At 35.6% G+C, this 13,644-nt stretch overlaps 1 protein-coding gene across 1 annotated transcript in view; it reads left to right on the top strand.

Moving 5' to 3' along the window:
- The first annotated feature begins 28 nt into the window (after positions 1-28).
- The window catches only part of U2af38 (U2 small nuclear riboprotein auxiliary factor 38), a 44,071-nt gene continuing 30,455 nt past the window's right edge, over positions 29-13,644 (top strand). The window contains exon 1 of the mRNA XM_085811630.1: positions 29-171. Within this exon, the coding sequence (XP_085667756.1) occupies positions 128-171 (44 nt within the window). The 5' untranslated portion in view covers positions 29-127. The remainder of the gene's footprint in view (positions 172-13,644) is intronic.

Genomic DNA, 13,644 nt, shown 5'->3' with positions numbered 1-13,644 from the left:
AATCAAACCAGAAAACAGGTTTTCCGCTCCTGCAGCTTTTGGGGCTTAGAATCGTAGAAGTAGAAGTTACTGTTGCTGAGCTCAGCAAGGTGCAAGGTATAAGCGAGTAAGCACCGTTTAGGCTAAAATGGCCGAGTATCTTGCGTCAATTTTTGGCACAGAAAAGGATAAGTAAGTTAAATATGTTATATCTTTATTAGTATATTTATAGTAAAATCATGTTTTCTACAAAGTTATTATATAATTTTTAAGATTCTTTAGTCAGGAGTTATACAAGAGAATCCATTTAGGAAAAGTTGTTTTTATTGTATGAAGTATACTGCTGTGGTTTTGTATAATTATATTACTGCATAAATGCTACATTTTCCAACTACCTAACGTTATTAAGTATGTATTAGTGACTTAAATGGATTTTGTTGAAGAAACTTGAGGTACTAACATGTCTAGATATGTGGTGATTCAGCGTGTACCGGCTTAGTTTATAAAGTTAATGTTATAATTAGTGAAAGTTCTTCATTGCACTCATTTTGTTGCATTTTAACGGTATGTTACACTATATCTGTAAGCATGGTAGTGGATGTATAGCATAAATAATGTCTTTGCTAATTTAGCAGGTTTGGAATATAAACATATACATAAAATCCCTTTTTTTAAATGCACTTGAAATATTTTATATATAAATGTTTTATATCCTGATATAGTAAGTTCCTTAAAACCACACTTTTTTCTGTATATATAAAAATTTAGATTTGCAAAAATATGAAGGTTTTAATTCGTAAATGGTTTATGAACCGGAAACCAAAAGTAATGTAGTTGTGGGGTTTCATCCGCAGAGATTAGTAATTTCTAGATTAGTAGAACACATTTGGCTCTTTTTGTAATTTCTTTTTCTTTCCAGTATCCATGTTTTTCACTGTCATTTAAAATTTTGGTAAAAGTTTACGAGGCTAATCTTTGGAATATGGTAACAGGTAGTTTGGCGACATTTTGGTAAGGCGATAAAGGTTATTAGCTAGGACTTTAGCAATGTAGGCTGATCGGAACTACTCTGATATGCGCCCTCAAGTCGCCAAATATTTTTGGCGAGAAACTTCACGCTGCCATATTACTATCTAAATTTTTTGTCTACATTTTGAACTTTTAGCCTAAAATGTCTCCAAAAACGCGGTTTTCGCACATGCAAAAACTACGTTTTGAACACACAATTTAGCTAAAAATCCGAAACAAAAACAAAAAATTTAGATTGCAAAAACGTAAAGTTTCTAACCAAAAATATTTGACAAGAATCCATGTACACAGCGACATGTTTTAACTTAAAAAAACATCTACGAATTGCACAATGTAGGCAACGAACGAATCTACAAACTACGCACACCTCGCTTTAATAAATTAACATAACAACAATAAATTTCAAAGAATACCATGTACACAGCATCCTGTTTAAACTTAAAAAAAATTCTACAAATTGCACAATTTAGGCAACAATAAATTTCAAACAATACCATGTACACAGCGTTCTGTTTCAACTTTAAAATCATCTACGAATTGTACAGTGTAGACACTAAACAACAAAATAAACTAAAATAAATTTCAAACAATTAAAAAAAACAACAATAACGACAGAAATTCATACTAAAGAACCAATGAACATAACATTCTACAAAATAAGATCAAGGATAAAATAAAATGCACTTACCATAAATTAATGCGTTTTCGAATAGCAGAAATATAAATTTCATGCCGCCACGTAATCACTATCATATTTACATGACAGCCAGACACACTATCCAGAAAATTTATACTATGGTTCACAAATAAATAAAATCACAAATCCCTACTTCTATCATGCACTGCCATTAAAAATAATCTCCCAGACCCTCTTTCCACACTTCCAAATACCCACTACCCCTCAACAAAATAGCCACAATCATATTTCCTTTTGCCGAACTTCAATTCAACAGCTACCATTTTATCTTTCCCTCCCATCTTCTCAGACATAGAGGCAAACCAACGAGCTCCAGCGAAAGATTTTTCAACGTCAACAGGGTTGCCATAGAACACGCAATCGCGCCAAAAACCAGCGCAGAACACATATCGCCACATTTGGTGAAATTAGGGCGTATATTAGAGTTGTACCGGCTGATCTTTGGAATATGGTAACAGGTGGTTTGACGACATTTTGGAGGCGATAAAGGTTACTACCTAGGACTTTGGTAATAATGTGAGAAGTACTGTTGTGATTACACGTTATTTTGTGTGAGTGAAATGAGAGATCATGAGATATGTCATGTGACATTAATGGACAAATTACAGTTCTTTAATCGGAAAAGGGGGTTAATTTGGAAAAATTATTTTGTATTAAGCTTCATTGTGTGTTGTGTGAAATAGTGTTGATTAATTTTCGGATTGCATGGCGCTAGGTAAAGTGAATCCTAAATTTTTAAAATAAGTTGAGATTGTGTGAAAGGAAGGATATTACAGTTAAGTTTAAATGGCGGTGCAAGAAATCTGGTGAAAATGGACATTTTGTGAAACGCAGTGTAAGGAAGGGTACGTGGTTTGCTGAAAGTAGTTTGAGTATAGGTGAAATTTTATTAATTTCTTATTACTTGGTGAATCGACTTCCAGTTGACTACTGGATTTCGGATTTAGAAATTAGCAGTAGTACTGCAGCCACGTAATGAAGGTTCTGAAGAAGAACAGGTGATTGATCTTTACAATATGGTAACTGGTAGTTTGGCGACATTTTGGAGGCGATAAAGTTTACTACCTGGCACTTTGGTAATAATGTGAGCAGTACTCAGTTCTGATTACGCATTATTTTGTGTGAGGGAAATGAGAGATCATGGGATATGTCGTGATATTAATGGACGAATTACGGTTCTTTAATCGGAAAAGGGGGGAAAGCGGGAAAAAATCTGGAAATTTTGTATTTGGCTTTATTCTGTGTTGTGTGAAACAGTGTTCGTGAATTTTTGGATCCCATGGCCGTAACTAAAGTGAATTCGAAATGGGTATTTATGTATGTATTAATTTAATATATGTGCTCATTTATATTTTAAGTAGTGTTTTTGAATTTAATTATATTTTAATTAAATGACAGTTATTTTGTGAATTTTATGTTTGTAGGAATTTGGTATACGTTTTAGTTGAAGTAAACGTGCATGGAAATAATTTAAATATTTGATACTAAGTATTTGTAATGCTTGCGGTATGAATTCATTGGTGACGTGTATAATGTAATAGATGATTTAGAGATAAAAGTTTTTGGATATTTTATTTATTTTATATGTGGAAATGTTCATTACTTTTTCGCAATCAGGTAATTTATATATGTTCTTTTTACCGGGTTTAAAGATTGAGAAAATTGTCGTGTATTTTCTTGAAATTTTTCTAATTTATGAGTAAAAAGCAGTGTACATGGATATAGTGAAGAGTGTGCGCAATGCCATTTTTCTGCAATTCTGTAATGTTTTTTTTTTTTTTTTTTTTTTTAAGTAAAAATAAGTCAACGTGTACATGGTTTAGTGATATTTTAATTAAATGATAGTTATTTTGTGAATTTTATGTTTGTAGGAATTTGGTATACGTTTCAGTTGAAGTAAATTTGTATGGAAATAATTTGACACTAAGTATTTGTAACTATTTTTAATGTTTGCGTATAAATTCGTTAGTGACGTTTATAATATAATAGATAATTTAGAGGTAAAAGCTTTTGGATATTTAATTTTTTTTATACGTGGAAATGTTCATCCGTGGAAAGAGTATGTACTTTTTCGCGATCAGATAATTTCATATATGTGCTTTTTATCGAGTTTAAAGATTAAGAAAATTTTCCTGCATTTTCGTGCAAATTTTTGTAATTTATGAGAAAATAGTAGTGTAGATGGATAAAGTTAAGAGTGTGTGCAATGCCATTTTTGTGCAATTCTGGGATGTTTTTTTAAGTAAAAATAAGTCGTTTATGTGTGTGAAAAACGCGCAAGGAGTTTGCGATTCTGCACTTTTTCCCAATTTTGCAGTTAATATTTGTCATGATTAAGCAGTTTAGTTTAGTTACATAAAATTTGTAGCATAAGTGTAATTCGGCTAGTAGATTGTTGGAAAAAGTGTTGAGTAAATAAAAAGAAAAGAAATGTGTCTTTACTTCGTGAAGACAAAATGGCGGCGAAAAAAAATAGAGGGTTGCTGTAGCAGAGTTGGTCGCCAAAAAATCGCCAAGTTACCATAATCCAAAGGTCAACCGCAATGTACATGGATAAAGTCAAGAGTGTGCGCAATGCCATTTTTGTGCTATTCAGGAATGTTTTTTTAAGTGAAAATAGGTTGACGTGTACATGGATACCGTGTATGTGCAATTCTTAAAAACGCTGCAAGCAGTGGGCGATTCTGCACTTTCTCCCAATTTCGCAGTTAATATTTGTCATGATTAAGCAGTTTAGTTCCATAAAATTTCTAGCATAAGCGTAATTCGGCTAGCAGATTGTTGGAAAAAAAATGTTGAGGGGGAAAAAAAAAAAAACCTTTTCGCCAAAAAATCGCCAAGTTACCATAATCCAAAGATTAACCGTTTACAATTTGGTGCCCCCCTTTTTTTTTTCGATTCTTTTTTGACGCCAAGATCGGCACCAGGAAGGCAGAATTCAAGATGGCTGCTGTACAAAATCAAAATAAGAAGTCAAAGAATTACACAAACTCTGTGTCCATGTACACATCGATCTGTTTTCACTTGAAAAAACATCCTAGAATTGCACAAGCTAGGCATTGCGCACTGGCATAAATTTGTCCATGTACACATCAATCTATTTTCATTTAAATAAAATCAGGAAGTTAAAACTATCATAGTAACCAGAAGTGAGGTTTCATTGCCGAAATTTGAAAAAAAAATTTCGCTAATCGAAGGGGCACCCAATTCTGCACTAGAGCCAAAATTTTATCGGTACACACATCTAAAGGCTAAATTAGTGGCAGCAATCCACTCTGAATAACAGTCATGTCGGTTTCACACTCTTTCAACAGTTTCTTCGTATTATCTGTTAGGTGAGATTTGAACATGGCCCAAACTAAAGATTTTCTAGATTCTGTAAGGCCAATAGGATACTTTTGCCAAATATTATACACAGTGTCGCATCACACCATTTTCATCCGTACACCCTTGTACGAGCATTAATGAAAAGGGAAAATTATGTTTTGGCATGGTCTTTCTTTTAAAAATAGCCATAGGTTTTAATTTTTGTGCTGTCTGCTAAGCGGGAAAGCACTACAGTGAGTTGATTTTTTTTGGTGATCTGTTTTATGTAAACCAATTTTCCTCCTTTCATATCAGTCACACACATATTGTTCCCCTTATCGCTTGTCAATTCAGTATACCATTAATTAAAAAATGTAGTTTGAAATTATAGGTGCAGGTTATATGCCAGAATATACAGTAAAGTGACCGCCCAGTGGCAAAGTGGCTAGCGCGCTGCACCGCAGGTCCAGTGTTCGATCCCCAGGCTGGGCAAGGTTGACTCACCCTTTCATCCGTTGAGTAGGTCGATAAAATGAGTACCAAGTTCGCTTGGGGGCTAAACACCAGGGCTCATGTGACAAGCTGCCCATTTGCCCATGGCTTATGCTGATGCACTCAGAGACCCAAAGTCAAAAAAGTAGATTTCGGGGCACTGGCAGGCTGTGGCCCACTAGGGCTGTTGCGCCACTTAGTTTAGTTTATACAGTAAAGTGAATAATTTCTGAAGTAAGTTGCAGTAAGAACAAAGCAAATGAAAAATAAAACATTTTCCGAAGTTTGTGCTAAAACATTAAGGATGCTAGGGGGAGAATATGCAAGTAAATTTGGTATACAGTACAAAGTCTTTAATCAGGACTTCGGCGATTCTGGATTATAGATCATTAATTTAAATCTGGTAAGATGGCATGCAGAAATTATAAAATTAAAAATATGAAACCGTAATTTATGAAATAAAGAGCAATTATGATCTAAAGGGTATCAAAATTTACAAAGAAAAAGCATAATATTTATTTGTTTACTTTATAAACATTTCTTTCAATGTAAGTTGTTTAAGTTGCTTCGCTTTTTGTGCTAATACTTTCTCTTTAATTTTATAAACAGACATAATTTCTTGTTCAGTTCCACTGTTCAAGTTCTATAATTGCTGTGTCGAGAATACCGACTAACTTGTCAATCGAAATTTTTTCGTTTTCAATAACCTCTCTGTCACTTTCTTCACTATCGGAAGCGGTACATCGAAACATGCCTTAGCTTTGTAGATCCTTTGGCAGCTCCAGAATCGGAAACTTTTTCTGACATAATCGAAAGTTCAAGCTTACTTTTTATAAAATTGCTCTAACAGTCTGCAAAAAATACCGGATCCAGTTAGAAGATTAAGGAACAACTCAATCTGCAACATTAACTGAAATAGGTAATTAGATAATTTTAGCCTAGCTTATACCATCCATTATACATTAAATGTGCATGCGTAAACACATACGATTACGCATGCTCAGAAAGTTTGTAGCTTTGAGGTCCAAATTACAGACTTTTTACCATATATTGCAAAGCTTTGAGCTCTGTCGACTTACAACATTTTTTTAAGATAACTAGTTTCTTTTTAAATTTCAGCATGTGAGCCATTGAGCAGTGCAAAATATATACAGTCAAAAGTCGTTAATTTGGACACCCATAATCCGGAATGATCTATAATCCGGACCTCAAAGCTAAAATCTTTCTGCGCATGCGCCGCGTGGACGTATGGGCATAGGCGTTTTACGCGTGCGCGCAAGACATTTACGACTGCGCATATGCGTTTGCGCAAGTGCAGAATACGTTTTCGCGTGCGCGTTTAATTTATAATGGACGGTATAAGCTAAAATTATCTAATTATCTATTTCAGTTAATGTTGATGATTGCGTTGTTCCTTAATCTTCGAATTGGATCCGGCTTATTATTTTTTGCAGACTGTAAGAGCAATTTTATAAAAGTACGCTTAAACTTTCGCTTATGTCAAATAGAATTTCCGATGCTGGAGCTCCCAAAGGATCTAGAAAACGAAAGTATGTTTCGATGTCCATCAAACAAAAAACAAACTGCTACAAAAAAATGGATAAAGCCTTATCCTTTGTTTATCTAACCCTTCCGAAATCTGTTTATCAATTTCACGCTGCTCTGCGCGCGCGGGGGGGACGTCGCGGCGGCAATGAACTGGAAGTTGATCTGTCAGCACCATCCTTATCTTCAGGGCAGATGTTTTTATTTTATTCGGTTTATAATTCCTTACTAAATGTAGTATTTAATCTCGATGTGCTCCGTCTTTGATATGATTTAAATCAAATTCCTCGTCATTATAAATATTACGAATACAAATCAAATAGTTTTCTGGTTGCAATTTTCTAATTTCGGCTTTGCGTAAGGTATGCTTTACGCATGCGCGCGTTAAAAGAAATGTTTAATAAAGTAAACAAATAAATATTAAGCTTCTTTTTTTGTAAATTTTGATACCCTTTAGATCATAATTGCTCATTATTTTATAAATTACGGTTTCATATTTTTAATTTTATAATTTCTGCATGCCATCTTACCAGATTTAAACTGATGATCTATAATCCGGAAAAATCGATAATCCGGAATCGGCAAAGTCCCGACGAGCCCGGATTAAAGACTTTTGACTGTATATATATTTATTATTTATAATGTGAAAACATTAATACTGATGTTTATAAATGAAAATGAGACTTACTCAGATGTTTTATTTATGATTTTATTGTCAGTGTAACATACGAAAGTATTTATGTTACTTAAAAATGCTGCTGAAAAATATTTGCTCATACAGTAGAGTTCCGAAAACTTGGTACTTTATAACCAAGCAGTCCAGATAACTCGGCCACAGCCTAGCAGGTTTGGAAAAAAACTCTGCGCAGACCCATTCAAGGCCATTGCCTGCATGCATGTGTCCCCTTCTTCCTATGTTCCTTTGTCTCATGTTACACTCCCACTCCACCACGTGACTGGTGCCGGTGAGCATGCAGCTGTTCAGTCTACCTGCAGCCTTTGCCAGAGTTAATGGAGTTCTTAGCCGCATTGCATAATTTGATGCAAATGACTGTACTGTATTGTTCCGAGCTGTTTCAAAGTTTGTGGGTGCTGGACAATACTCATCCATTTAAAAAAAAAAAAAAAAAAAACTTTTATATGGAGCAAAAGTTGGGGGCATTAAAGAGACGGGATAAGGGAGAAAATGTCGGTATAGTGGCTAAGGTCTTGGGAGTCTTCAAAAGTACAATAGAAGACAGGAAGAAGTGGATGGAAATTAAATCATAGTGTGTTAAGAGAATGTGTGCAGAAACACTAAAGGAAAAGCCGCTTAACGAGATACAGTACACTCCCGATTATCCGCGGAATTTTGTGGCGTGGCCGCCTCGAATAACAAAAATCGCGGATAATCCGAAAAAAGCTAAAACCGGGTATAGCAAAAGAGAAAACAGTCATTCCAACTTTGAATCAAATCGTTTTATGTATAATAAAACGTAAAATAAACAGCAGAAAATGTTTAACTAACGCTTAATATTTTAGTATATCACTCAAAACTAACCTAAAATGCATTTTGTTAATGAAAACAGAAAAGTGCTTTGTACTTACAAGAAGCATCAAGGATACACAGAAAAATTAATACATATGTAGTTTTAATACTGTAATGTATTATGTAATTACATACAAAAGCAATAACTCTTTTTGAACAAATCAGTCATTTGTGTTTGCTTCTTGCTTTGGAAGCATTTTCTCTTGATCCGAGATTGCATTTTTCGTAGCATAAGTTTCTTGGCCAACTCGACATCATCTTGTTCTTCCAAATAGCTCAGTAGTCCGTTGACTTGTTGCAAAGCCGCTTCGTGAGTCTTCCGCGTCTGCACAGTGGGCTCTTCTTCGCTTTCACTTCACTCTCCTTCATTCTCGGTTTCTTCACAATTTCGTCATATGTCAAGCGTTCGAAGCCAGATTCATTGACGTCATACTCCAACCACTCGTTAATGTTTTCAGCATCGACATTCTCACCACCCAGAACTGATTTCACCATATCGGCAAAAGTTGCCGTGGGCGTGTCTACCTCTTCATTCTCTTCTTCACAACTCAAAGGGGATAGGTTGTTGTTGGCTTCAACATTAGACATGAGTTTTCTCCATGATTTTATGAGGGTTGACGGTTTCACTGAGTCTCATGCAGATGCAATATCGTAAATGTTGTCCAAGATTGTGTAGTGTTTCCAAAACCCTATCAGATAATAACCTTCTTCAATTTTGGTCATTAGCAGCTTGGTTCGGTATGTTCTTTTCATTGTTACAATGAGTCCTTGGTCCATGGGTTGGATTAGCGCAGTTACGTTTTGGGGGAGAAACTTTGAAAAAATTTGTCCATCAGAAGACTTTAGCACACTTGTTGCTGTATGAGAAGGTGCATTGTCGATCAATAGCACAGCTTTTTTAGGCAGTTTCTTCGATTTAAGATGTTTAGGCACTTGAAGAACAAAGATTGTTTCGAACCATTCTTAAAATATGTTTCGGTTCATCCATTCCAATGACAACAAGTCTAAGTTTATGTTCACTGGTAGCGTTACTGCAAGACATGATAGTGATCCTTTCCTTGACATAATAGTGCTTGACCCGCCGCTTTACTTTCACTTTCAAAAAGTGTGAGTGGGAATACATTTCCACAAAAGCCCCAATTCGTCGTCATTGTAAATTTGTTCAAAGGATAGCTCTTCTTTTAAAACAAATTCTTCAAATTCATGGTGGAAATCGTCGGCTGCTTGTTCAATACCACTAAGTTTCTCCCCATGAAGTCCAATTTCTCGAATTCCATGTCACTGCTTAAAGTGAGTCAACCAGCCAGAAGACACATCAAAATTTCCTTTCAGGCCTAACAACTCAAAAAAGGTTTTTGCCTTCGCCGCAATGATAGGACCATTTACAGGAGTACCCTCATTTCGAACTTGAGCTAACCACTCTGTCAATGCAGTGTCTATCTCATCAAAGGTAGAACCCTTCATAGTTTTTTCACGTTTTCATTGTGGAGGCATTGTCCGACATTGATGCAAAGTTCACCAGTTTGTCTTTTTGCTATAGAATGGCACGCACTGTTGTTTCTGCAATTCCGTAATCCAATTCCATCTGCTGCCTTGTAGCGCCGTTTGCTACTTTGGAAATTAATTCTAGTTTTTGCGCAATCGTCAACACAACCTTCTTTTGTTTTCCTGACATTTTAAATCAGTTACAAAAAACCCAAAAGCACACTGAACACAATAAAAGATAAGAAATTAACTAAAACCGGTTCGCAAACACTATCAAGCTTAAACTAACAATGGCGAGTGGGAGGAAGTGGACGTGTCAGTAAGATTAAGACAAGAGAGGGTGGTGGAGCGGGCACTGCAAGGGTGAGTAAATCACTTACTCATCAGAGGGGAAAGTTCCGAGAAGGCCTGGGATATTTTTGCCATAAATAAGCATGATGTTAGCAAATTTAACGTTTTGCTCAGTTGTGTGAACATTTTTATTTTATTTGCTTTACGCTTTGGGGGGGGAATTTGTGCGGCAGGCGCAGATAATCGGAAGTCTACTGTACTTTACATTTGGCTTCGCCAAGCAAAATAGAAGAGCAATCCAATTAGTTGGCCAATCTTGCAAGAGAAGGCCTTGCAATTTTATGAAGAATTAAAGACAACGATCCTAAATTTGTCGCAAGCACTCGCTGGCTTGTGATCGTTGAAGAAACGATATGGAGTGTAATAGCTTAGTATTTGTGGGAAAAAACTATAGGGGACATGTTGAAGGTTTGACCGCAGAGCAATTGTTCAGTTGTGAAACGGGGCTAATCTTTGGAATTTGGTAACAGGTTGTTTGGAGACATTTTGGTAAGGCGATAAAGGTTACTAGCTAGGACTTTAGCAGTGTGCACAATGCCATTTTTGTGCAATTCTGAGATGTTTTTTAAAGTGAAAAAAGGTTGACATGTACATGGATGATACAGTGTATGTGCAATTCTTAAAAATGTGCGCAAACAGTGGGTGATTCTGCACTTTCTCCCAATTTCGCACCTAATCTTCGTCACGATTAAGCACTTTTGTTCCATAAAAGTTCTAGCATAGGCGTAATTCGGCTAGCAGATTGTTGGAAAAAAATGTTGAGTAAAAAAAAAAAAAAAAAAACATGCGTTTACTTCGTGAAAACAAAATGGCATCCAAAAAAGAACTAGCAGGTTGCTGTAGCAGGTTTGGTTACCAAGTTACCATAATTCGAAGATTAACCAAACGGGGTTAAATTATAAACTGTTACCAGTAAAAAGTCGTGCTTTCAAGGAAGAACAGTCAACCCCTGGTTTTAAAAGGAGCAAGGAGAGAGTAACAATTCTAGCATACAGTAATGCAATGGGTGACCACAAATTAAAACTTAGTGTCATAGGAAAATCAAAGAAACCATGTGTGTTTAAGCACATTAAAATAGAAAAACTTTTTGTTTGGTATCTAAACCAGTCAAATGTCTAGATGAGCTCTGCAATTTTCAAAAAATTGTTCTATGAAGTATTTGTTCCATCAACTGGTCAGTTTTTAAAATCTAAAAACCAGCCAAGGAAGGCTTTTTCTAATTATAGACAAGGTGTCTTTGCACTCGAACATTGAAGAGTTAAAAAATGGGAATATACGAGCAATGTTTTTACCACCCAGTGCCACAACGTTATGCCAGCCAATGGACCAAGGAGTATTAGTTAGTCTCAAGAGAAGCTATTATCCTATCTTCTTTTTACTAACGATGATGTTCAAGGTCTTATCAGGAACTTAAAAAATATTAACCTGTTAGACGTAGTTAGATGGGTGACTGACACCTGGAACGAATTAAGAGTCATTAGCCCGCAAACACGCGCGCCAAATTTACGAACATGAGAAGGCGCGCTGGGTATGTCATACCCGAAAGCAATTAACACGTTTTAAATTACATTATTAATATAAATATGAGTATAAATGTAGATTAACATAAAAACAATGAACTTTAGAATAGTTTAAAGAATATAATAAATAAAATACTTAACATACAATTATTTTGCACATCTCTGGCAGACTGAACACATGTGCTCTATACAAATACTAATATTACATTTCTCGCACAGAAACTGTGTCTTTCTGTTCTTGTTTTTAGGGCACTCAGAGCATCTTCTGTAAACATTTTTCATCTTTTTAGATGGTGGTTCCATGTTGCAATCTCCTGAAATTATTTTTTCTTTCAGTTTCTAAGGGAGCATAATTTGCTGCCGCCGTTGATTTGAGTAATCTTCCACTTTCGAATAACCAGTATTTCCTAGAATTTTAAAGATAATGCTTTTAGAACTAGCCCTAACATTCGTTCAGAATTTGTTTTTCTTCCATACCAAGCCATTTTTACCGACTTAATTTTCCTCATTTCATTGATTTTTTAATTCACTATCCAATTCACTGTCTGTTGATGAATTATAATTGCTGTTGTGTTCTTCATCTATTAATTCTTCCTCCTCTTCTCTAAACGTTTCATCCTCTGTTGAAATGGTTTCTAGCATATTTCTCAACCTTTTCCATTTCTTCAATCATTTAGATGCACATTTAGAAAATCATGCTGGCTAACTAAGAAAGTGAGGGTGAAAATCTGAGAGATGCAAGTAGGCGCACTGGTGTCACATATCCAAACGGTACAATTCCTAGAAAAGTATCCGAAGAATCACTTCACGCATTTCCCAGCTTAATGAATGCGACCTTGAATTCAGTTAGAAAAGGTTTCGTCCATTTCCAGGAAAGGGGTTTTGAGATAAGGGACAAAGAATATTTCCCCAGGTATGACATACCCGGTGCACATGCTCTCGTGTCAAGACTACTTCGTCCTGGTGATAACTCCTTGATCACAAGGGAAATGAGTTCGTTGAACATGATGCAGTAAAAATAAACTTACTCAACCTCCTGAAAAGAATCATGGATGTGCAGAAGCCGATGAAAATGACACCAAACAGTGGTTCTGGAATGATACGGAGTAAGACATTATGTCCAATGCAGAAATTATTGCTGCTAATGAAGAAATGCCAGAAAATGATGAAGGTATTGACTTTGAAGATTCCACCATACAAGCCCCTAATATCACATAATGAGGGACTGGAGGTTGTAGAAACCACCATACAAAATTTTGAACAGCAAGGTGTGTCAGTCATAGACTTACTGTTCCTTCGTCATTTTCATGAAGAAGTAACAAATCGCAGAGTTCTGTGCGGAAAATAACAGAATGTTATGCATTTCTTTTTTAAAAAAGTAGCCACGGTAAAAATATATTTGCGGGTGCCCCTTGGCGAAAATTGGAGATTTCTGGCGGTACGTGAACACTGAGTTTATGAAATTCTTTGACTTATTATTTTATCTTTGTATAGCAGTGATTTTTTGAAACGTCGCCGCCACACAAAGTGAAAAAAACAAATCAAAGAGTTGCACAAACTTGGTACCCATGTCCACATCAATCTATATTCACTCAAAAAAAAAAAAAAAAAAAAATCAGAGAATTTCACAAACTGGGCATTGCGCACTCCCATGACTTTGTCCATGTACACATGGATCTATTTTCACATAAAAAGTCAAAGGAACACCCAAT

The sequence above is a fragment of the Stegodyphus dumicola genome, chromosome 2 (genome assembly GCF_044657685.1).
Source record: "Stegodyphus dumicola isolate Sdum_Otavi_A_Nest chromosome 2, ASM4465768v1".
NCBI lineage: Eukaryota > Metazoa > Arthropoda > Arachnida > Araneae > Eresidae > Stegodyphus > Stegodyphus dumicola.
This window is presented reverse-complemented; position numbering and strand designations above follow the sequence as displayed.